Source organism: Mus caroli, unplaced genomic scaffold (assembly GCF_978045245.1).
Source record: "Mus caroli unplaced genomic scaffold, Mus_caroli_1 scaffold_18, whole genome shotgun sequence".
In the NCBI taxonomy this organism is placed as follows: domain Eukaryota; kingdom Metazoa; phylum Chordata; class Mammalia; order Rodentia; family Muridae; genus Mus; species Mus caroli.
The window spans coordinates 78,244,390-78,267,916 of NW_028227273.1; the positions used below are offsets into that span (position 1 = coordinate 78,244,390).

General features: G+C 42.8%; 1 protein-coding gene and 1 pseudogene across 1 annotated transcript; one reads left to right on the plus strand and one right to left on the minus strand.

Annotated features, from left to right (window-relative positions):
• Positions 1–3,710: 3,710 nt before the first annotated feature.
• On the minus strand, positions 3,711–13,955 carry LOC147000518 (uncharacterized). Its single transcript, XM_085832677.1, has 3 exons — positions 13,866–13,955; positions 7,103–8,627; positions 3,711–3,743 (listed from the first exon to the last, which is right to left on the minus strand). The coding sequence occupies exons 2-3, from the start codon at positions 8,570–8,572 to the stop codon at positions 3,711–3,713; spliced, it is 1,503 nt and encodes a 500-aa protein (XP_085688803.1). The 5' UTR covers positions 8,573–8,627; positions 13,866–13,955.
• A 373-nt stretch (positions 13,956–14,328) lies between these two features.
• LOC110283929 (large ribosomal subunit protein uL11 pseudogene) lies at positions 14,329–23,075 on the plus strand (annotated as a pseudogene).
• The last annotated feature ends 452 nt before the right edge of the window (positions 23,076–23,527 follow it).

Here is a 23,527-nt window from a genome sequence, read left to right on the forward strand (position 1 = left end):
ATGGCCTCTTAAAATCATGTCTGCCCTTCCTCTAAAAGCAGGTGCATGAAATAAACCAGCAGGCAGTCAAACTTGAAATTGCATTTGTGTGCCCTAAATCATGACATTCAGTTTTGAAGGGAAAGAAGAAAGCACAGATGTCTTTTCACCAAAGGATCCATCTCTGTGGAGGAAAAAAGAAGGAGGGGGTGGACAGGAAATCTCGGAGACACAACACATTCCTGTTTGCTCCACTGAGCACTTCCACAGACCTTCTTTGTGTCAGACAGAATGGAGACCAGACTTTCACAAGTGGCCAGGCCAAGATCGGGGCTGCACATGCTCAGTTGTTCTCTGTATTCGCTCAGCTTTCTTTACATGACAAAATATAAAGACAAGCTTATACTTTATCATTGCGAATCTTATTTCTGGTGTAAGCAGGAAATGTTTTTGTGCTATTCAAAGAGGAAGAGACAAGCATCTGGACCACATTGAGACCATTCCCTTGAAGACAGCATCCTTCTGCACCCACCAATTCCTCCACTGTTTTATAGCCTCACATGTAATCAGCGAATTCCCTAAGAAGAAACATTTTAAGAAAAGTATAAGTCTGGAAGTGAAACTTGAACGCTACGATTAAACTGTGCTGTGCACTTGCATGTTTCTTCCATCTTCAAATGTGAACATCAGGGTGTTTTCCAGATTATGCTGTTGGTCTATGCTCTATTTTAGTTCTTATGACATAGATAGATATTTTAGCATTTTGATAATACAAAAAAATGAAAGAAGTGTTTATATATAACCTCAATTTCTCTCTCTCTAAAAAATAAAAAAATTAGGAAAAACTTTAATGTAGCACACACCTATAATCCAGGCCTTGAGAAGCTAAGGTGGATGATCTAAAGGGCAAAGCCAGCAGGGGCTCTATATAATGCACCCTACACACATACACACATGCACACATGCTCACACACAGGCATGCACACATGCATTGCACACACATGCACACACCCATACACACATGTACATGCACACACATGCACACACAATCACACATGCATGAACACACATACACAACCTGTGTACAAACACACACACACACATACACACATACAAATAAATACGTCATACAATGGATAGCATCATCCCCATGTCCATACATTCCTGAAGGATATAATAAGCTGCCAACCTTTGACTCTTGACTTAATATCCATGATCAGTGATGTGTGTTTGTATGATTTGCATATGTATATACATACACACATTAAAATACACCAACATATACTTCATAAAATGTTATCTGTTTCCACTTTAAAATATTTAATAAGAATCCTGATAAGAAGATGTGTTTTAAACTATTCTTCAACAGTAATATTCAGTAGGATTTGAATTCCTAGTAACGAAGTGATGTGGACACTTAGATTTCTATTTATGGAATTTTAGAAAATAAGAGATTTGACAACAGACACAAAGGCAGAGAATAGACAACCAGAACACAGTTATGCCTTAAGGGCCTTGGTAGCTGGCCTTACCAGCCGGGCTCATAGAAAAACCTCCCTTTTAAATCCATTCCCATGCAGAATATGGTTTGCCATTTAGTACAATTTAAATTAATATTCTAATTAACAGTATACTTAGACAATATTCTAAGAAGGAGCATCATCTTGTTATGCAACATCTTTTTATTGATTAAGTTATTGATTTACTTTATATCTCAATATAGATATATGCACACACATGCACACACAATCACACATGCATGCACACACATACACAACCTGTGTACAAACACACACATACACACATACAAATAAATACGTCATACAATGGATAGCATCATCCCCATGTCCATACATTCCTGAAGGATATAATAAGGATATAATATAATAAGGATATTATAAGGATATAATATATATATATAAATAAATATATTTATTTATATATAATATAAATATAATCAACAGTTTTCCCTCGCTCTTCTCCTCCCAGTCCCTCTCCCTCTCTTCTCCTTCCCTTCCCTCCCCTTTTCTCTTCCTTCCCAGAGGCTTCCCGTGGACATCAACCAGCCTTAGGGTATCAAGTTGACTAGGACCATCTTCTTCTAGTGAAGTTAGACCAGGCAGCCCAGTTAGGGATCCAAAAGCAGGCAATGAAGTCAGAGATCCTACATTAGGAGTCCCATATGAAGACCCAACTGCAAGACTATTACATATGTGCAGAGGATCTAAATCTGTCCCATGCATGCTTTCTGGTTGACAGCTCAGTCTCTATGAGTCCAGATGGGCCCAGGTTAGTCGGCTCTGTATGTTCTCTCCTGGTGTCCTTGACTCCTAAGCTTCTTCAATCCTTCCTCCCCCTCTTTACCCAGTCTTATCAGACAATTAAAAAGTCTTCCATCAGACTGCTGCATTCAATGGCACTTCGCTTTGGTTTTTTTTTTTTCTTGAAACCTTAGAAAATAGTCATACATTAAAAAAATAACTTCTTATATTATTTCCTTTAACTTTCCAAATGCAAACAAGAAAACTATTCTGCCACAGTTGAACACAATTTAGGGACAAAAAGAAAAGCACATGCTAGCAAGACAAGCAGATTCAAACTGCTGAACTAAAGTGTGACCCTTAAAAAGGCCACAGGCTGTATGATCACAACCATGTGTCAGTCTGGAAGAGGCTAAAATAAAGAGGCACTTAAACAATAATGTGATGAAAGTTCAGAAGAACAGGGGAAGGTTGTGTAAGTGTGATAACTTGCAGTACTCTAGATGCAAGCGAAACAATTCTGTATGGTGCTACGATGGTAAATTTCTGACATTGTGCATTTGTCAAAACCTGCTGGATGTAACATAAAGAGATGTGTTCTAGTTGGAAACGATCTTTCTGTATTGGGTTTTCCCACATAAACAGCACAAGGTGATATGGGAGATTTTGACAGAATATAAAATCTGTGCTTTTCTTTTATTATCTTGTCTTCCCTCAACCCCCATGTGTGTGTGTGTGTGTGTGTGTGTGTGTGTGTGTGTGTGTGTGCCTGAACTCAGGGTTTAATACATGCTAGACAAGGACTATAAATCCTTTTGTTAAATTTTTAGACACAGTCTCACTATGTCATTGATGCTGATTGGAGGCCTCAAACTTTCCATGCCTCTGCCTTAGCCTCTAAGAACCAGAAATTGCAAGTGAACGCCACAAGGCCTACCTTTGTGCTTTTTTGTGTTATTTCTTCTGTCCTTATTTTGTCTAAAGCTGCTCTGGAACAGAAAATATACTAATATTAAAACATGAAAGGAGGGAAAATAAACTACAAGGAGAAATGCTGAATTCTGCCAGCAAAGGGCTCACTGTGATTTGTGATGATACATGAACACACACACACACACATCTGTAATTCTCTCCCGATAAACTACTGATCCGTGTGCAATCAAGTTTTCTATGTTAGTTTATTGAGTGGGCTGGGAAGTAAATAAAAGTCTTCATACATGTTAAAAATGTGCTCCATTTCAACCCCATACAACAGCTCATTACATAATCCACCTTTGGGTTATCTTGGAAAAGAAAGAGTAGTAGACATTACATAAACCAATCCACACAAACTGTCAAGGTGTGGAATGCTAAGAAGGAAACGCAACAGGTACCAACTCTGCCCGAGCTAAGATGGCTTAAGTTTGGATGATTTCTCCTTCCAGGGTCTTTAGAACTTGGCCTTAGCCTTGCCTGCTTACTAAATATACATTAAACCAGACTGTCCAGTTCCAAGTCTGCTAGCTGCAGGGAAGTAAAAAAAAAAAAAAAAAAAAAAAAAGAAAGAAAAAAAAACACTCCAGGCAGATTGCACAGTGTTAAGATCCTTGCTGCTCAAGGGTTAGTGTTGAAACCAGTATTGTAATGACTAGCTCAGGCCTGCCTGAACTGGTGTCAGGGAGACACAGCCAGATCTTACCTATACTGTTACATAAATAAACATCAGAGGAGAAGAGAGCCAGATGAAAGAAAGAGTGGAAGATGAACTGTAGCACCAGTTGCATTTCAATTTAAATGAGCTGTCAAGCTGTAGATTGGACCAATCCGGTGCTAAGTTATATATTTGGGGAAAGATCCCCTGCTATAAATCTCAGCACACCCTTCTCATAGCTTCCTATAAGTAGAAACTATAAAGAAAACCACTCATCCTTCCAGGAAGGTTATGCGCCATATTTCAAAGGTTGTTTTGTTTTCCTTTTTGTTTTTTGTTTGTTTCTTTTTATAGAATCACCATTATCACCAGTTTCCTAGCTGGTGTGAACAACATGGGGAAATAATTTTTAATTAACAAGGAGAAAACAGTAAGAAAATGTAGTGCAAATAAGAAATACCTTGGCATGCATTAGTATTATGCAACTTCAGCAACTGGACATGTGTCTCAGACAGAAGAGAATAATGAGGCCATCCACACTCCCAAAAGTCAAAATGAGTAGAGATCTTCCTGGCTAAAACAGCAATCACTCTTAACCTGCTGTTTATTTACTTCAATAATCTCCACTTGACTGGCATTTTGAAATCACTGTGAAAATAGGGCTAAGATCAAAACTCAGGTGAGAGCGGATGCTGGCAAGGATGTGGAGAAAGAGGAACCCTCCTCCATTGCTTGTGGGATTGCAAGCTGATACAGCTACTCTGGAAATCAGTTTGGCAGTTCCTCAGAAAATTGGACATAGTACTTCCTGAGGACGCAGCTATACCACTCCTAGGTATATACCCAGAAGATGCCCCAACATATAGCAAGGACACAGGCTCCACTATGTTCATAGCAGCCTTATTTATTATAGCCAGAAGCTGGAAAGAACCCACATGTCCCTCAACAGAGGAATGGACACAGAAAATGTGGTACATTTACACAATGGACTACTATACAGCTATTAAAAAAACAATGGCTTCATTAAATTCTAAGGCAAATGGAAGAAACTTGAAAATATCATCCTGAGTGAGGTAACCCAGTCACAAAAGAACCCATATGGCATGCACTCACTGATAAGTGGATATTAGCCCAAAAGTTCAGAATACCCAAGATATAATTCCCAAACCATATGAAGCTCAAGGAGGAAGACAAAAATGTGGATGCTTCAGTGCTTCTTAGAAGGGTGAACAAAATACTCACAGGAGGAAATATGGAGACAAAGTGTGGAGCAGAGACTGAAGGAAAAGCCATCCAGAGACTGCCCCACCTGGGGATCCATCCCATATACAGCCACCAAACCCAGACACTATTGCAGATGTTTGCTGAAAGGAGCCTGATATGGCTGTCTCCTAAGAGGTTCTGCCAGAGCCTGACAAATACAGAGGTAGATGCTTACAGCCAACCACTGGACTGAGTGTGGGGTCCCAGGTGGAGGAGTTGGAAAAGGGACTGAAGGAGCTGAGGGGGTTGCAGCACCATGAGTGGGAGCAACAGTGTCAATCAGCCAGACGCCTCCCCCAACACCAGCTCCTGGGGACTGGACCACCAACCAGAGTACACATGGAAGGATCCATAGCTCCGGTCACATATGTGTCAGAGGATGGCCTTGTTAGACATCACTGGGAAGAGCAGCCCTTGGGCCTGAGGGGGTTCGATGACCCAGTGAGGGGAATGTGAGGGTAGGAAGGCAGGAATGGGTGGGAGGGTGGGGGAGCTGCCTCATAGAGGCAGGGGAGGGAGGAATGGGATAGGGTGTTTCAAAGAGGAGACCTAGAAAGGGGAAAACAATTGAAATGTAAATAAAGAAAATATCCAATAAAAAATAGGGCTATGGTGTAGATAGATATGATGTTGGGAGGTTGGGGTTAGTGGTATTTACACTGTGGAGGCAGAACACTTGTGACTAGATTAATATTATGGGTAATAATGATCCTCAGTCCAGCTCCTCTCTTGTGCTATTTGAACTTCTGCTTTGACACAAGAAGGTCTGCGACACATAGCAATGCCTTAACATCCTAGTTATGAGAACTGAGAGCCGATAAATTACTGCAGATTACCCAATCTCAACTATCCTGTTATAGTGTCACAAAATAAATACAAACCAATACTATAGAAAAATATTAGGAGGGTGTACTAGTGGCTATCACACACTAAAATATCAACATGGACTTTAAAGGGCACTGTGAAAACTTTGATTTAAAAATCCATATGTATGTAACTATTTATATAACATCAATGAGATTATATTTTTTAAAATTCTACTCATAAAAATATTATTACACTCAGTGCTATCATAGATTTTAGATATTGGTCTAAATCTTACTAGCACACTGGAAACCAGGGTTCCATCAACAGTACTTTTTCTGAGCAAGAAAACGCTGTGAGTGTTCTCTGAATCGCCCGCGAATGAGGACACCACACACGATAGGGTTCTTCTGCAGCAAGCTTTATGCGTCTTGAGAGGGAGAGCATAAGCTTCACAACCGGAGACCCCAGGCAATCCGAGCCCCTCCCTTTTATAAGAAATTCTCCCCGCCTCGGACGTAGCAAGCCATGATTGGCTCAACACTGATCACCCCATCCCTGAGGCGGAGCTGCCCGGGGCGGGGATTTCCAGCGCAGGCGCAAACTAGGTGTTTACTAGTTGGTGCTGAGGAAATGACTCAGCACCGGAAGATTAGCGGCGCCCCACATCTCCCCCTTTTTTGTCTAATAAAACCAACTGGACACCCAGTATGAGAGGACGGGAACATTGGCCGAATCCTCTTACTCAGAGATGTAAGAACTATGTCCGCAAGCAACAACTAGGCTTGAGTGGGACCCGAAGTTGCTCCGACCTGTCCCTCTGCCATTTTTTCGAGGAGGGGAAGACTAGGGCAGGAAACCCCCACTAGACGGCATATTCCCCAGGTGGGACGGGGGGACCACCTGTGCGATGCATTGCTCTACAATCCTCTAGGGCTGCTGAAGCTCACCCGCTAAGGCATGGGCAGCCAGCGACCAGTGGTGCAAATCAATTTTGTTTAAGCGCCGCCAACCATACCTGTGCAGATTGCCCCTGCTCCAGGGCAGCAAGCGCCTGGGATATCATGATTTTGTCTCTATTATTTTTCTTATATAATTTGCAGATTAACCCTAAGCTAAGTGCCAGTCCAAAGCAGAGGAGGATTCCGAATAAGCCCACCCCCACCCATTCTTTAAAATAAGAGAAGGCTGATGAAATCCAGGATGCGAAGCCTTCAGTCAGGGAAAAATCAAGTCGCGTGGAGTTGATCTCTACTATAGCCATCCGAAGCTCTTGGAGAGTCTGATCAAATTCCATCGACCAATTATTTCTCAGCTGTAAGGACAAATTCTTAGAAAGGTTTGCAGCACGGGTAAAATTTTTAAATTGTATGGAGGTAATACAGAGGCCTGGCAGTTTCATTTCACATCCCAATTGGGCAATTTGCCAAAGAATGTCTATTTGTTCTTGAACCAAGTCTATACGTTGGTTCACCAATAACAGACCCCCCTGTAATTGGGAGTATGCGAAATGCCCCTTATCCATGGCTACAGTGATTGAGGCCGAGAGTTGGTTGATGGTATCGGCCGTTTGTATTGTCCCGCTCAAAGCTAACGCAGAGGCGGTAACCGAGGCAGTGATCCCCACTGCCGCTAAGGTACCAACTATAACTGCCGATACTCCAAAATCTCTTTTTTCTCTAAACAAGGCCAAAGAGCTGGGCGCCACCACCGGGACCGGAATAAATCGGGGCAAGCGCATTATCAAAGCTAAAGGAAATTTAGTAGCATTCCAGCACATCACATAATAACAGGCATTCTCACTACAATTTAACTGACTAAAATCATGTGAGCTGGTGGAATTACTAACTACCCATAAAAAAGGGGGCCAAACGCATACAGGCACCGGCCCAAAATCCTTAGTCTGTTGGAAGGCCCAGGGGGACTCATCGCCAAATGACTGTGAGCACAATACCCCCTTTCTAATACGTGCTCCTTGCACAAAGCCTATGGGGGTTAAATCTGTGCAACTGCCATTAAGGCCGCACAGCAACCACAAATCAAAAGGGTTGCCGGTGGCCCTGGGGTTATCCAGACCATTGAGTTTTGCAATATGGAATGATCCATTGGCCAGAGGGGGAGAAAAGGTAAAGTGATTCCCAATAGTCCCTGTTCTGCGAGATTGGCAACCGGACCATGGTAAGATTGACAATGTCTCTTCCTTAGTAGAGCAAAAGGGTGCCAATTTGGGTTGTTTAACAAGTTGGATAATGCTTTTAGGCCAAACTGCTATAATTGAAGTTGCATTTGCACACCAGTGGGTTCCATTAGCGGCCCATACATTGGAAATGAGTGTAGAGACCTGTGACAATAACCCAATACAGTAATTTGATGGGTTGCCGCTGATGAAACACAAGCTCCCTTTAAATATAAAGGTTCTATTATCTATTACCCGTTCAGCTTGTGGGTCCCATGGTAAATATGGTAAACCTAAGGTATCTTCGGTCACAAACAAGCGGGGGAATACTTGCGCATCATGTGTCACTGGCATTGGCAGCGGGAACGTCGACATTATTCCCCATCGGATCTCCTCCCGTTTGGATGTCACTTGCAGGGGCAGGATGATTCCCAATATCAGCAGGGCGATCTTCATCATCTTGGGGTATTAATCGTGTTAGTCTTTCTGGGACCCAGAATGGATTTTGTTCGTTCTGCGGGAAAACACAAACAGCTCCCCTGGATCTTATTAGAATAGGATCCGGGCCTCTCCATTTGTTGGTTAAGACATCTTTCCATTTTATTAATTCTTTGGGTCTAGTTGGTTCAGAACAATGTCGTTCTGCTGCGGTATGACCGTGTGCGTCAAGATTTAAAAAATTGAGGGTGAATAGTGCCAATGACACAGACACTTTTGGCGTACGGGGTATAGCTTCGTCAGCGCCCCCTTTTTGTTTAACAACATAAGATTTAAGGGTCCGATGTGCTCTCTCAACAATGCCTTGACCTTGTGGGTTATATGGGATACCAGTTAGATGCGTTACTCCCATTTGGCGACAAAAGCTTTGAAATTTTTGTGAAGTATAAGCTGGTCCGTTATCAGTTTTAATAAATTTAGGTTGTCCCCAAGCGCTCCAAGCCTCGAGGCAGTGTTGGATCGCATGTGTTGCCTTTTCTCCCACATGGGGAGATGCAAAAATAATGCCAGAGCAGGTATCAACGGACACATGAAGATATTGTAATTTACCAAAGGAGGGGACATGTGTGACATCCATTTGCCATATTTGTAAAGGCTGAACGCCGCGGGGGTTGATCCCCACATGAGGGAGGGGCAGAAATTCACAGCAATTTTGGCAGCTAGTGACGATGTCACGAGCTTCTTTCCTAGTCAAGGAGAAGCGACGGCGCAACGTTTCTGCCGTTACATGAAAGCGATTGTGGAATCCTTTTGCAGCTTCCACAGAGGATGACAGGGCTGTGGCTATTAATTTGGTGGCTTTGTCTGCCAAGTCATTACCCAGGGACATGGGGCCAGGTAGGCCTGAATGAGCCCTGATATGAGTGATGAAAACTGGGAATTTTCTTTGAAGCAACACTGATTGTATTTCTTGAAAAATTTGTGCTAAAGTGCTAGAGGGTTTGATTACTCCAGCCACCTCCAGCAAGTTTACTGCATTTACTACATAACTAGAGTCTGACACAATATTGAGGGGTTCAGAGAAGGTTTTTAATACCTCCAGAACCACTAGACACTCTATTACTTGAGGTGATGCTTCTTTATATTGTTTGGAACATATTTTGCCATTGACCACAAAGGCCCCTATACCATTCTTGGAGCCATCGGTATACACCATGAGCCCTTCCTTAATTGGGTTTCTTACCGTTACCTGCGGGAACACAATTGACTGGCTCTGGGCAAAGTGTAGGATCGGGTGTTTGGGATAGTGATTGTCTATGCTTCCAGGGAAAGTTGTAACTAGTATAGCCCAGTCATTAGATGTGGCGGCCAAGGTCTGAACTTGCACAGAGGTATAAGGCACCACCAAGAGGTGGGGGCTACGCCCGAAATGGGTGATGGCTGCTTTATAGCCTCTGAGTGCAAGCTGAGCTATGGCTTCAGGATACCAATGTATTATTTTTGCTGGGGATACATTTGGGTGAACCCATAGCAGGGGCCCATTCTGCCAAAGAACGGCAGTTGGCAAATGGGCAGTTTGTAAGACACACAGACTAAAGGGTTGTGATTCTTCGATACGGAGCAACTGCGCTTGTGTCAGGGCTATTTCCACCTTTTGTAGGGCCAGATCAGCAGCTGGAGTCAATGTTCGGGGGGACGTGATGTGCGAATCTCCTTCTAAGATATTGAACAAAGATCTTAATTCCGAAGTGGGGATTTTTAAAAAGGGTCTAAGCCAGTTAATGTCCCCCAACAATTTCTGAAAATCATTTAGGGTATGGAGGTGGTCCCTTCTTATCTCTAATTTTTGAGGTATGATGTTATTTGGTGTCACCATGGTACCCAGGAACTGTCCAGTATTTGAAATTTGGACCTTTTCTACAGCTATTTGAAGTCCCCATTGACTCAAAGTTTTAAGTAAAAGGGGGTAGGCCCTTTGAAGCAGGCCAAGGTCCTTGTGGCACAGAAGGATGTCGTCCATATAATGGAGCATGACTAACGAGGGAAATTGATCCCTTACTGGAGAAAGGGCCTCCTGCACATAAAGTTGGCACATAGTAGGGCTGTTGGACATTCCTTGTGGTAGAACTTTCCATTGGTACCTTTTATCGGGTTCCATATGATTAACAGAGGGTATAGTAAAAGCAAATCTGGGCCTATCTATTGGACATAGAGGTATAGAAAAGAAACAGTCTTTAATATCTATTATAATCAAATTCCAACCCCTGGGCAAGGCGGAGAGCACAGGAAGGCCTCTTTGCACAGGGCCGAACAAATGCATTTGTTCATTAATGGCTCTAAGGTCATGGAGCAACCTCCATTTCCCTGATCTTTTCTTAATAACAAATATGGGAGTATTCCAGGGGGAGGTAGAAGGTTCTATATGATCCAATTTTAGTTGTTCATTTACTAATTGTATTGCGGCCTCCATTTTTTCAGAGGATAGGGGCCATTGAGGGACCCACACCGGGTCCTCTGTTTTCCACGGTATAGGCCGAACCGTCCCCATGGCCCCTAGGAAAAACCCAGTCCTTGTCGGGCTATATTTCCTACTGGTGAAATAGGCTCAATTCCTCCTTGCTCTGACCGTCCTAATCCTTTGCCTGTCCTGTAGCCCATCCTTAGCATCATGTTTTTTGCCTTGTTCAAACCTTCCCCCAACACGATTTTTTCATTGGACAGGGTTAGGCCCAAATGTTGCATAATGTCTCTCCCCCAAAGGTTTACTGGGAGCGGGAGCACATAAGGTTCAAATTTACCCTTTTGTCCTTCAGGAGCCTTCCAAGTCAAACTCATTGAGCTTATGGCAGGGCATGAATGATATCCCAGGCCTTGTAGAGAGTGGGACGATTTTGTAGTGGGCCAAGCTTTTGGCCACCAGTGCGTGGATATAATACTTTTGTCTGCCCCGGTATCAAGAATACCTTCAAACCTTTTTCCATTTACTTCGAGGCAGAGTTTGGGCCTTTCATTCAGGGATACAACAAGGTAAGCTGAATCAGTTCCTGACGACCCCATCGTTTTGGGACTGGGGCCTGGGGAGCCCTCCCAGAGGGTGTCGGGGAGGAGCAGCAATTGAGCTATCCTATCTCCTGCACTGATGGAAAACACACCCCTGGGGCTGGAACATAAGACCTGTATTTCGGGGGAGTGTAGGTGGTCAACAACCCCAGGATGGACCACTAGGCCCCGTAGGGTGAGTGACCCTCGTCCGAGGATAAGGCCCATGGTCCCAGGGGGCAAAGGTGACATTGGCTCTATAGGTACTGGTTGGATACTCATTTGGGGCATTAGTAGGAGGTCGGAGGCGGCGCGCAGGTCCACCCTTGTGGGTCTTCCTGGGTCGCTTCTTCCGCCATCCCGGAGGTTCTGACAAACCGGTTCCCATATCTTTGAGGGCCCTGGGACCGTGGGCCCAATGACCCGTTTTTTGACACATTGGGAGCAGGAACATTTAATGGAGGCAAAAGCCTTCCCTGTATATCTCGCACTGAGCGACATTGATCTGCTCTATGGTACCCTTTACCACACCTCGTGCAGAGGGTCAAGACCCCCCCTTTCTTGTCTGGGGCTTTGCAATCTCTTTTGAAATGTCCAGGCTTACCGCAATTAAAACAGGTCCGTTCACCGGTCTTCTTTTGTGGAGGATGCTTTTGTGCTAACATGATGGCGGCCGCGAGGCCAGTATTGCTAAGTGGACCTCCAATCTCTCTACACACTCTTAGCCATTCTTGCAACCCTTTTGATTTTCTAGGAGCAATGGCATTCCTGCATTCCTGGGTGGCTTGTTCAAAAATCAGTTGCTCAATAAAGGGTCCTATCCCCTCTGGGTCCCCAAAGATTTTTCCTGCCGCCTCCATCATGCGTGCGACGAAGTCGGCAAAGGGCTCCTGGGGCCCTTGAACAATTTTTGTAAGCTGATTGGTGGTTTCTCCCTTGCGATTAAGTGACTTCCAGGCCCGTATGGCTGTGCTGGAAATCTGGGCGTACGCCCCCCAATGGTAATTAATTTGATCTGCGGCCCACGGGCCTTGGCCTGTTAAAAGGTCAAATGTCCAATCCCGCTGCTCTTGCGTAAGGGCTATTGCGTTGGCCCTGGCCTGGGACTGGGCTGCCTCATGCCACAAGGCTTTCCATTCTATGTATTGTCCCATAGTAGGCAAGGCGGCCTTAACCACCATTTGCCAATCACTAGGTGTCATGGCAGTTTGTGCCATTCTTTCAAGAATCATAACAGTAAAATTAGCATTGGGACCATATTTTCTTACTGATTCTGCAAGATCTTTTATCTGACTATAGTCTACAGGAGCGTAGATTCTCCCCCCTTCTTGTTCATAAACAGGAAACGCTAATTGTAGCTTGCGGAGGATCTTTTGGGGAAAAAAGGAAGTTGTGGATGACCGGGCCTCATAAGGTGGGGGAGCGGAGGGAATGGCGGCAGCCAACAATCTCCTATCCTTAGAGGAGACACCGGACGCGGGCTTACTTGACTTAGGTCGCCCGCCTTCATCTGGGTGATACCTTTCTCCTTTATATCTAACTGCTTCTTCTTCTAACTCGCCCTCTTCCTCCGAGGTCAGTTTACTGTCCTCGGTTTCGGAAGAATCCGAGGTATCTCTTAGGTGGAGGGCAGCCAGTTCTCGGGTCGGATATAACCCGGGCTTGCTGCTCCCCTTCTCTCCCTTTCTATTTCTCCCGGGAGGTCCTTTTTCACTTCCCTTTTTTGCCTTTTTTACGGTTTTTGTGCGCACACCCATCCTCTCACTACGCTCGGATTCTGACATACCTTCCTGCATAGCTTCTAAAACCTTTTGCCCTTTCTTTCGCTCCTCTTCACAGGCCTCATCTTCAAGACAACTCTTAACTAGTTTCCATATGGCCTTAACTCCCAACCTGAGGTCTGAACAGGTTTCTAGATCGTTGCCTAGCTTATTCCATGATGGCAGTGTCAGAGATCCTGACACCGCATACCAGGGAGCTACTCGATCAACTTCCTCCACAAAGCGGCGAAGAACTCTATCCCCAAGCTTCAGGTCCCTTCTTTTGAGAAGTTCTTTTAATGAAGTTTGTACTGATTGAGAAGCCCCCATGATACTCTAAAGGAGACTGCAGTTAAGAACTTCAATTTAACACAACCTTCTATGTTCACAAAAGAAGAGGGCTAGGAACCATACAACCAAGGCCACGAGGACGATGATTAAAGCCTCGGGCAATCCCTCCCACGGCCCAGTTAGTTGAAGGGAGTGTGAAAGGGTCAGGTAAAATTCAGGCATACCTTTCCGAGACGTAGTTCCTGCAGTTCTGGACCCTCCCCGTCACCGGGGGATCTCCGACGGTGCTCGCGATGTTCTTCTGTTCTTCGTTTTCCCGGGTTTCGGCACCAGATGTGAGTGTTCTCTGAATCGCCCGCGAATGAGGACACCACACACGATAGGGTTCTTCTGCAGCAAGCTTTATGCGTCTTGAGAGGGAGAGCATAAGCTTCACAACCGGAGACCCCAGGCAATCCGAGCCCCTCCCTTTTATAAGAAATTCTCCCCGCCTCGGACGTAGCAAGCCATGATTGGCTCAACACTGATCACCCCATCCCTGAGGCGGAGCTGCCCGGGGCGGGGATTTCCAGCGCAGGCGCAAACTAGGTGTTTACTAGTTGGTGCTGAGGAAATGACTCAGCACCGGAAGATTAGCGGCGCCCCACAAAACGCTATGGAATTGAGTACCCTCCTATGTATCGTAAGATGTATGAAGCATTCCCTGATTGTAACTACTTTGTGCATTACCACTTTGCTGTGGCAACTAAAACTCTGCCCAAACATTTAGCAATGCCCCCTGTGAGAAACAACATCACTTTGTGTTTGCGCTGTGAAATTCTGTACAAAACTGTCCCCAGGAATTCTCCTGTACCTAGATTCTATTTGAATGCACTGAGTAATAGGACAGTTGCTAGTAAATGAAGGCTCCAGTTAAACATTTATAGTGTGAGCTTCACATACATCAAGATGATCAGCATGGCATGTGGATCACCGACTCTCATTATTCAATGTCCTCTACGTCTACCTAAAAAACAAAACCATTAATATGTGATACTCAGCTCAAAGACAAGAGCTTTCTAAATTATTTCTTGACTTCTCGAAGGTAAAAGTGGCTCCCTTCCAAAGTTCTCACTTCTTCCCTCCCTCCCACCTCTCCTCATCCGTTTCTCCCTTTCCTAGTTTTTCAAAAAGGTTTTCCAAATTTATGTCTATGTCGGTGGAGGTTTGTGCATGTGTGTCAGAGAGCCGAAAAAGGCCAGTGGAGGGTGATAGATTCCTAGAGCTACATACAAGCTGTTTTGAATCACCAAACATGGGTTCTTTTTTTTTTATAATTATTAGATATTTTCTTCATTTACATTTCAAATGCTATCCCAAAAGTCCCCTATACCCTCCCCCCACCCTGCTCCCTAACCCACCCACTCCTGCTTCCTGGCCCTGGCATTCCCCTGTAATGGGGCATATGATCTTTGCAAGACCAAGTTCCTTTCCTCCCATTGATGGCTGACTAGGCCACTCTCTGCTACATATGCAACTAGAGACTCAAGCTCTGGGGGTACTGGTTAGTTCATATCGTTGTTCCTCCTATAGGGTTGCAGACCCCTTTAGCTCCTTGGGTGCTTTCTCTAGCTCCTTCATTAGGGGCCTGGTGTTCCATCCAATAGGTGGCTGGGAGGATCCACTTCTGTATTTTCCAGGCCTTGGCAGAGACTCACAAGAGAGAACTGTGTCAAGGTCCTGTCAGCAAAATCTTTCTGGCATATGCAAGAGTGTCTGGGTTTGGTGGTTGTATATGGGATGGATCCCTGGGTGGGGCAGTCTCTGGATGGTCTTTCCTTCTGTCTCAGCTCTGAACTTTGTCTCTGTAACTCCCTCCATGGGTATTTTGTTCCCCATTCTAATAAGGAACAAAGTATCCACACTTTGGTGTTCTTCTTGAGTTTCATGTGTTTTGCAAATTGTATCTTGGGTATTCTAAGTTTCTGGGCTAATATCTGCTTATCAGTGAGTGCATATCATGTGTGTTCTTTTGTGATTGTGTTATTTCACTCAGGATGATGCTCTCCAGGTCCATCCATTTGCCTAAGAATTTCATAAATTCATTGTTTTTAACTGCTGAGTAGTACTCCATTGTGTAAATATACCACATTTTCTATATCCATTCCTCTGTTGAGGGAAATCTGTTTTTCTTTTTTTTCCAGCTTCTGGCTATTATAACTAAGGCTGCTATGAACATAGTGGAGCATGTGTCCTTACTACAAGTTGGAACATCTTCTGGGTATATGCCCAGGAGAGGTATTGCTGGATCTTCCGGTAGTATTATGTCCAATTTTCTGAGGAACTGCCAGACTGGTTTTAAGAGTGGTTGTACTAGCTTGCAATCCCACCAACAATGGAGGAGTGTTCCTCTTTCTCCACATCCTCACCAGCATCTGCTGTCACCTGAATTTTTAATCTTAGCCATTCTGACTGGTGTGAGGTGGAATCTCAGGGTTGTTTTGATTTGCATTTCCCTGATGATTAAGGATGTTAAACATTTTTTTCAGGTGCTTCTCAGCCATTCGGTACTCCTCAGTTGAAAATTCTTTGTTTAGCTCTGTACCCCATTTTTAATGGGGTTATTTGAATTTCTGGAGTCCATCTTCTTGAGTTCTTTATATATATTGGATATTAACCCCCTATCTGACTTAGGATTGGTAAAGATCCTTCCCCAATCTGTTGGTGGCCTTTTTGTCTTATTGACAGTGTCTTTTGCCTTACAGAAGAAGGTTTGCAGTTTTATGAAGTCCCATTTGTCAATTCTCAATCTTACAGCACAAGTCATTGCTGTTCTTTTCAGGAATTTTTTCCCTGTGCCCCTATCTTTGTGGAATTACCATGCCTGACCTCAAGCTGTACTACAGAGCAATTGTGATAAAAAACAAAAAAAACAAAAAAAAACAAAAAAAAACAAAACAACAACAAAAAAAACAGCATGGTACTGGTGACAGAAAGGTAGATCAATGGAATAGAACTGAAAACCCAGAAATGAACCCACACACCTATGGTCACTTGATCTTTGACAAAATAGCTAAAACCATACAGTGAAAAAAAAGACCGAATTTTCAACAAATGGTGCTGGTAGAACTGGTGGTTATCATGTAGAAGAATGCTAATTGATCCATTCTTATCTCCTTGTTCAAAGCTAAGTAGATCAAGGAACTCCACATAAAACCAGAAACACTGAAACTTATAGAGGAGAAAGTGGGGAAAAGCCTCGAAGATATGGGCAAACATGGGTTCTAAGAACTGAATTCAAGCCCTGTGCAAGAGGGAGAAGCATAGTTAACTGATGAGCTCGTCTCTTCAGCCCCACTTCTTCCCATTCATTTACTGTATTTTCACAAACGACCATGATCATTGCTCCTCTGAGGTCAAGAATGAAGTGCCAAAGATAAAGATTAAAAATCAAATCCAAGAACCCAATCATCTTAACTTGTGGCATAATGAAAAATAATTTAATTTTAAAGGAAAACAAACATTAAAATGATAAGTATCGTTTAAGTGTTCTTGTAACCTATAATTGCAATGACTTATCCCTCTCTATATTTTTCTTGATGGTGTATTGGTATTGTTATAAATATCAATTTTGATACTCAACTGTATAAGATCTGCACCATGTTTGAAGGGAAAGATTTTGGTTCTACACAAAATACTGAAATATCAGCATGTGTGTGTGTGTGTGTGTGTGTGTGTGTGTGTATGTGCTTATGTGGAGGCCAGAAATATAAAAACAACTTTTCTACAATATAGAATAGAGAAGCACTAACATGGTTTGGGGTTGTATTTTCACAGGACCACTACATTGCATATACCAATAAGGAAGAGATGAAGAAACAGATAGCAGTTAGTTGGGTTCACTTAGCTAGTGAGGATGATCTGACTTAAACTGAGATGAATGGAGGTGGTGAGAAGGGATTAGATTCCTGTAGATATATTTTGAAAATACTGATGATCGATCCATAGTGAAAGATGTATGCCAAAGGGGGTTTCAAGAATGACATCAAGGTTAACTAAAAAAACTAAGACCTAATGTTTATTCTAGTTGACAATTACTAATGACCTGCCAAAGTCGACATTTTCTATGCACATAACATCATCATATGTTTTACTGCATAAAAAAGTACAAAAGGGATCTCCCCCCACCCCCCGCTAACATCATGGAAAGTACCTATACACAAGGAGATAGGATGAAGTCCATACCCACAGAAAAACCTTCTGATGAAAGATCACGATAACTGGTCTTTGCTGCCAAATATGAATTTACACACCCCACTCTAGGTCAACTAGCACATCTGGTCAAAATTTTTATTTCACTTCTAATTATTTATGCACAGGTTAAATACCTACTGACTATGTCCCAGAATTATATAGCTATACTTAGTCATTATTAATATAACAGATATCACCAAGTGTTTGTGTGTGCCCAAGACGATAATGTGGCAAAAACAAACAAACAAAAATACCTTATTATACTTATTCTAGGACAAAAGATAACACTGAGTAGAACTCAAATCTTTTTATTGTTATTGCTTGTCCTAAGTCAGTCAAATAGAATGGACGGGTAAAGTAGCTTATCTTTTTGGACATTCAGAGATTTCAGACATTGAAAAATGTGTCAGAAGGCCAAATTGTGTCCCTGCAGTCCTAGCTATCTGAGTGGGGCTTTTGGGAACACCCTATCAAATCACTTTGTTCCCTGCTTTGGTCAGACGACTTACCCCAGTGGTCTGGTAAGGCAGTTTCCGCTGTGGTCATTTTGAAGCAATTTAATTAACGAGCTATGGAAATATGGCACTGACTTTTCTCTCTTGCTAACAAATACATACGTTTATCGTTGACTGAAATATTACCAGATTCTCTTTCTTCCCATCAGTACAGGCTGTTCTGACAGGATTCAGTGACGTCACCACTCTGAGTTTGAACAACGCTAGAAGAATTGAAATGCCTGGCTTCTCCACTGGGGAAGCTGGGATATCTTCCCACTGCTTTTGTTTGCTTCACAAGCTGCGGGACTTTCATGGCACACTTGGGACCATGATGAACTCTTTTAACCTCTTCTAGAAGATGTAGCCAATGACAAAAACAAATTGTCAAATACAAGAGTAAAATTCCCTTCTGCATGAAAAAACAAAAACAAAAACAAACCCTGTCCTACAACTATTTCTAAAGCTAGGAACATCAATTTAAAAAGATGTTTTCTAAGACTGCACATGTTTGAGGAACATAACTAGGCCTTTCCTATTCTAAGTATGTTTCTAATTGTGTAGTCACTCCTATCTTCCACACCCTAAGTTCCCTTTTTTCCTTCTGTCTCTCCATTTTTGTATTTCATTTGAATGTATACTCGTCAGGCCAGAATTACCTCTCTGCAAGTTAAAACATTTATTCTTTCTACTGTTTCCAAAATTGTTTCATTAAAATGAAATTTTAATATCATCACTTTTGGAAACTTTTATCTATTCTTAATTCATTGTAATCGTGTGTACAGATTGTTAGTTTGACCAGATTTACAATCACCATGGAAAGAAATCTCTTCCTCTGTCTGTAAGGGATTATCTAGATGACTAGATAGATAATCTAGTTAAGCGAGAGGAGATGACACAGTTAAAGTGTGCAAGGCATCATGCAAAGTAAATTATTTTAATATAAATGTAAACAATTAGTTAATTAATTTACCAGTTATTTACCTTTGCTAGTCTTCAATAATGACAGAGAAATCAAGATTGATTTAAAGCTTAATACCTGGGAAGTATTGCTCTACATTAACTTAATCTGGATCCCTCCCACCCATGCTCCCAAACATTTAGAATTAGGCCTTCCATTTTCTGTTGAATTCTCAAGAACTTTATCTTCCTTCCTCCTTGTGGCCAGTCTGCTTTCTCTTAATTCTTCTCTCCTCCTTTGGCTGGTAGAAGTTTGCACCCTATTCTCTCTTCTTCCTAGACAACAGATGGTTAGTATCTATTGACAAGGCAGAGAATTAACAGTAAGACTTTATACACAAACTTGAGACAGGAGATTCTTGACCTAAGCATTACAATTCAGTGCCTAGATTGAAGGAAGATATGAGGGCAGAGAAATCAGCATTGGAATAACTCAAGGATAACCTTTACATAATGCACAAAGGCATCCTACCTTCAGCAACCATTCCATAGGCTAGGGTCCAGAATTGATTAAAAAAGAGAGCACAAGCAACAGAACCCAAGCCACCATCACTCAACTTCCTGAGTGTGGACACAATACCACTGGCTGCCTCCTCTTCCTGCCAAAACAGGCTTCCTGCTATAAGCTAATATATACCCTGGAACTTTAAAATGAAATAAGCCCTTTCTTCCTTAAACTGCTTTGATCAGGATACTTTATTATGCAACAGAAAAAGTAACTAAAGTATGCCTCTTTTGCCTTACTCTTTTTTTTACAAATATTAATCAAAACATATTCTGAAGTCCTACATATATGTGTTACAGAATGTGTTTCTCCCCCTGAAAATTATTTAATAAATATTCACTGAACTCCCATCCAGCAAAAAGCCTTTTGGTAGGTACTAGGAAATACTAAAAAACATTAAAACTTGCCTATCTTCGGAGAGTTCCAACCTACTGGAAGGCCAAAGAAAACTCTCACAGCAAATAGAGTATAAGAACAATCTAGCTATACCACTCCTGGGCATATACCCAGAAGATGCTCCAACATATAACAAAGACAGATGCTCCACTATATTCATAGCAGCCATATTTATAATAGGCAGAAGCTGGAAACAACGCAGATGTCCCTCAACAAAGGAAAGGATACAGAAGAGCTGGTACATTTACACAATGAAGTACTACTCAGCTATTAAAAACGATCACTTCATGAAATTCATAGGCAAATGGATGGATCTAGAAAATATCCTGAGTGAGATAACTCAAAAAGATACATATGGTATGCATATGTATCACTGTTAAGTGGGTATTAGGCAAAGAGCATGAAATACCTACCCAAGATACAACTCACAGACAACATAAAGCTCAAGAGGAAGGAAGACCAAAGAGTGGATGCTCTAGTCCTACTTAGAAGGGAGAACAATATAATCAAGGGAAGTAGATAGAGGGTGAGAGGGACTTGGGAGGAGGGAAGGAGGGGGTAAGAAATAAGAACAGCAGAATCAGTGGCAGGAGATAGAAGAGATGTACAGAGGGTCAGGAAATTGAACAGAAGTATGTAGCAATTGGGGATGGGGAACTGGGGGGTAGCAACCAGAAAGTCCCAGATGCCAGGAAATCAAGAGCCTCCCAAGACCCCACAGGGATGACATTAGCTAAAATACACTGTACTGGCTATTTTTGTGTCAACTTGACACAGCTGGAGTTATCACAGAGAAAGGAGCTTCAGTTGAGGAAATGCCTCCATGAGATCCAACTGTAAGGCATTTTCTCAATTAGTGATCAAGGGGGAAAGGCCCCTTGTGGGTGGGACCATCCCTGGGTTGGTAGTCTTGGGTTCTACAAGATAATAGGCTGAGCAAGCCAGGGGAAGCAAGCCAGTAAAGAACATCCCTCCATGGCCTCTGCATCAGCTCCTGCTCCCTGACCTGTTTGAGTTCCAGTCCTGACTTCCTTTGGTGATGAACAGCAGCATGGAAGTGTAAGCTAAATAAACCCTTTCCTCCCCATCTTGCTTCTTGGTCATGATGTTTGTGCAGGAATAGAAACCCTGACTAAGACATACACACACAGAGGAGGGAGAACCCGTAGAGGCCATATCCAGAGGTTAGGTGTGGCCCTCCTGTTGATGGATGGGGCCACCCATCTGTCTCCAATTTTTTTTTTTTTTTTTTGGTTTTTTTGAGACAGGGTTTCTCTGTGTAGCCCTGGCTGTCCTGGAACTCACTTTGTAGACCAGGCTGGCCTCGAACTCAGAAATCCGCCTGCCTCTGCCTCCCGAGTGCTGGGATTAAAGGCGTGCACCACCACGCCCGGCTGTCTCCAAATTTTTAACCCAGAATTGTTCCTGTCTAAAGGAAATACAGGGACAAAGAATGGAGTAGAGACTGAAGGAAAGGCCATCCAGAGACTGCACCAGCTGGGGATTCATCCCACCTACAGACACCAAACTCAAACACTATTGTTGATGCCAAGAAGTGCTTGCTGACAGGAGCCTGATTCAGCTGTCTTCTTAGAGGCTCTGCCAGATCCTGACCAATACAGATGTGGATGCTTGCAATCAACCATCGAACTGAGCACAGGGACCCCAATGGAGGAGTTAGGGGAAGGAATGAAGGAGATGAAGGGGCTTTATCTGGCATCAATGGGAAGGGAAGCCCTTGGTCCTGTGAAGGCTTAATGCCCCAGTGTAGAGGAATGCTAGGGTAGTGAGGCGGGAGTGGGTGGGTGGGTGAGGGAGAACCCTCATAGAAGCAGGATAAGGGGGGATGGGATATGGATTTGCAGAGTGAAAAGTGGGAAATGGGATAACATTTGAAATGTAAACAAAGAAAATACCCAATTTTTTTTTAAAAACAAAGAAAGAACAATCTAGTTAAAGGTGAAAGTGAAACTATCAAAAAAATAACTGTCTAAAGGCCTAGAATCTATAATAAAATTACAGCAACATTGGTTAACACTAGAGCATCTTGTTATTCTCACCCAGCAGGATCATGATTTTTTTTTTCAGAAAGCATCATGTTGTCAAATACACATTCACATTAACTCACGTACCTGTGCTCTCCTTGACATATCTGGTACTATCTATATTTGTCAGGAAAAAAATAGTCATAGTGAATAAGTTTCAGAATGGCTGGTAGCAGAAACTGTCTCCAGAATCCAGGTCTCTAATTTAAAAATAGATACCTTTTGGTTTTCAACTGGGGGTGGGGTGGGGCATGGTGTAACTTTCTTCAGTTATCCAGAATCAGGATTCATTGAGTCTCTTTTGCCTTGTTCAACCCAATGAGATCAAAGTCATGTACCCCATGTATACCAGGGCAAGGTTGATGACACATCCATCTTGATCCCCAAGATTGGTTTCTTAAGTCTGTCTTCCCCCAAAAGAAATATAGTAATGGCATCTCTAAGGCACCCCATGACAGGAAAGGTCTGAGCATGACAATGAACCTGGCCACTCAGAATAGACAGGTCCATATTTAGGCTGTACCTTCTGCCTCTCCCCTGATCATCATAACATTAAAGGAGCCATCAAGAAACAGAAAGAATCAGAAAAAAACACATTAACACAGTGGAAATACCACCTTTGATGACATTGTCAACATTGTTCCAAAGATGCCCGACCAGTCTTCTTCCAGAGAACTTTATGAAATTATTAAGGCGATCCTGCATACTTTATAGTCTGTGGGCTGCAGTGTAGGTGGGCACCACCCTTGTGACATCATAGAGGACATCAGCAGTGGTGTAGTGAAATCCCCAGCTAGTTAAAAGGCACGAAGAGAAAATGTCTCAATAAGGATCATCTAACAAAAAGAAAATAAAGATAGATGGCTAAATGATCTTCCCCAGACTCAAGCTGCATCCTTTCCATATAAAGCTCACTGAGTTTTAACCATTGGAATTTGAAATGACTCTGTATTCATATGTCTTCTGGGTTTCTGTGGGTAAATCTTCTAAGGAAATATATACAAGTTTGGCGGAGAGAGTCCTTAAGAACAACTTCTGTCAAGAAGAGAGAGAGGCAGGATTGGCTGAGTAGAGAAGTCAGGTTTAAATGTATTTGCCACAAGTAACTTCAAACTCTCTCTTCATATGTGTTCCCTGTTCAGGAAAGGACATTCCTTTACTGCCCTCAGCTGTCAGTCCTTGAATGCAGGGGTGCTCTGTAGTGACATTGCTGGGCCAGTACATTTCCATTAGCTAATGCAACTCTCAAAGAA

What these genes read in the sequence shown, in the direction of transcription:
- LOC147000518 (XM_085832677.1), bottom strand. Translation starts at nt 8,572, where the DNA reads ATGATGAAGATCGCCCTGCTGATATTGGGAATCATCCTGCCCCTGCAA. An exon ending in TCTCTTATTTTAAAGAATGG is followed by an intron (nt 3,744 to 7,102) that starts GTGGGGGTGGGC and finishes ACTTCCCTGCAG; the next exon opens with CTAGCAGACTTGGAACTGGA.